General features: G+C 44.0%; 1 protein-coding gene across 1 annotated transcript; it reads left to right on the top strand.

The window, feature by feature from the left end:
- The first annotated feature begins 1,531 nt into the window (after positions 1 to 1,531).
- Positions 1,532 to 1,969, top strand: LOC143585550 (uncharacterized). Its single transcript, XM_077067311.1, has one exon. The coding sequence runs from the start codon at positions 1,532 to 1,534 to the stop codon at positions 1,967 to 1,969; it is 438 nt and encodes a 145-aa protein (XP_076923426.1).
- The last annotated feature ends 265 nt before the right edge of the window (positions 1,970 to 2,234 follow it).

Genomic DNA, 2,234 nt, shown 5'->3' with positions numbered 1-2,234 from the left:
TCCCTAGTGTTGTTTTCACTCTCTCACCTTAGGGTTACGTTGTGTGACAAAGTCTGGTAGTAACTGGAAGGGGGGAGAGAACTGTGAGTCGGGCCTTGGCAAACCGGTTTCGAGAACCCAAGGTAAGACTCTATTCCTTACCTAAAGGATAACCTAACCAGAGTACTCGAGCTTATAGGCCAAAGTAGGACACGAATGTCAGATGACCGACACCCTAAGCTGTCAAGCGCGACTGCATTAGCGGTTGCAGAATTCACGGTGGTTCGTGGCTAAATTCGGTAGCTTTTCCGATTATTGTGTTATATTGTTTTTAAATGGTTATTTAGATACCCCGACTATCCATTTCCCAACTTGTTTTTGTGTTTTTGGTTGGAGTTCATCATATGTGGTGGTTCACGGGAGTCGTGACCCCTTAACCATCGGTGAGGCTATGAACCTAGCCGCTTCCCTCACCGATAGTCATGTTAGGGATGGAACCCTGTCTCGCAAGGATTCCAAGCCTACTCCCGAAAATACCAAAACCGACTCATCCACCAATGCCAAAGCTGAACCCAAAGCTGAACCCAAACCTGCTTACAACAATAACCGCTTCAACAAGAACCACAACAACAACAACAAGCGTAAGGCCAACCACCAAAACTATTATGTTAACCAATCCAATAACCAACCTCCACTTAACCCTAATGCCCCAAACAAAAGAGCCTACACTGTTCCTCATCCCCTCTGTGCCAAGTGTAACCGTCATCACCCTGCTCAATCCCCTTGCCGTCTGTGCACCCAATGCAACCGTTACGGTTATCTTGCTAACGTTTACCATGCACCACCAGTTTCGTAAGCCGTTTAAACACGGTCTGCACCCCCTACTTCTAGACCTTCTACTAACCTGCGCAGCCCGGTTTTCCTAATACCCGTGCTTGCTTGTGGAGACCCTAACCATCTCCGCAACACCTGCCCATTGCTTACTCATGCTCATCAAGCCCATGCCATGCCTGGACCCCACTACGTTACCCATGTACCACAAGCCCAAGTGTACCCTACACCTTACTATACTGCTCAAGCCTAGCAAGTGCAAACCTATCAACCCCAAAATTTCTCCGGTAAACCTATGCTACTCCAGTGCATCAGCTTATGGCTCCTCCATATGCATCAACTCAAGCCCCTGTTATCCAAGCTCCTCTATTGAACCAAGTTGCTCGAACCCCTCAAGGGTCTAATGGTCATTATTTTATGATGAATGTGAATCAAGCTCAAAGCTCTAGCGACATGGTGAATGGTACGTTTCTTATCGATAACCATTATGCTTCGGTATTATTTGTTACGGGTGCCGATAAGAGTTTTATTTATTTGGATTTTGCGTATATTATTGATAAACCTTGGGATAAGTTATCTAAGCCTTTACCGTAGATTAGCTGATGGGAATTCTATTATTATTGATTCGGTAATTCGAGATTGCGTCATAACTCTTGATAAAGTCAAGTTTTGTATTGACCTCATTCCTATGCAAATGGGTAGTTTCGACGTTATTGTAGGGATGGATTGGTTAACTCTTAATCATGATGAAGTTGTTTGTTTCAAGAAATTCCTCTGTATACCTCTGAAGAATGGTCGCGTTGTTAACGTTTTTGCTGATATGCCAACATATAAGCTTAATCTTATGTCATGCTTTCAAGATCAATGTTATTTGCGTAAAAAGTACGTTGCATTCATAGCTCTCGTGGTGGAGAAAGAATGTAAAGAGAAGAAGATATCCGACATTCCGGTTGTGCGTGATTTTCTCGATGTCTTTCCTGACGATGTCTTCAGACTTCCTCCTGTTCGCCAAGTCGAATTCCGAATTGACCTTATACCCGGAGTTAACCCCGTAGCTAAAACCTCTTACTGTCTTGCTCCCTTCGAAATGCAAGAACTTTCGAGTCAACTTCAAGAAATCTCGGACAAGGGTTTTATTCGCCCAAGTTCTTCTCCTTAGGGCGCACCTGTTTTGTTTGTCAAGAAGAAATATGGTTCATTCCATATGTGTATCGATTACCGTGAACTCAACAAGCTTACCGTCAAGAACCGTTATCCGCTTTCTCGTATCGATGATCTTTTTGATCAACTTCAAGGAGCCGCATGCTTCTAGAAGATCGATCTCCATTCGGGTTATCATCAACTTCGTGTTAATGAAGATGACATCCCCAAGACACCCTTTCGTACTCGTTATGGGCATTACGAGTTTCTGTTTTGCCTTTTGG

Source organism: Bidens hawaiensis, unplaced genomic scaffold, assembly GCF_021521415.1.
Source record: "Bidens hawaiensis isolate Kalapana, Puna unplaced genomic scaffold, B.hawaiensis_p1.1 tig00033887_1, whole genome shotgun sequence".
Taxonomy (NCBI): Eukaryota; Viridiplantae; Streptophyta; class Magnoliopsida; order Asterales; family Asteraceae; genus Bidens; species Bidens hawaiensis.
Note: the sequence above shows the minus strand (reverse complement) of the source record. Positions and strands in the feature narration are given on the sequence as shown.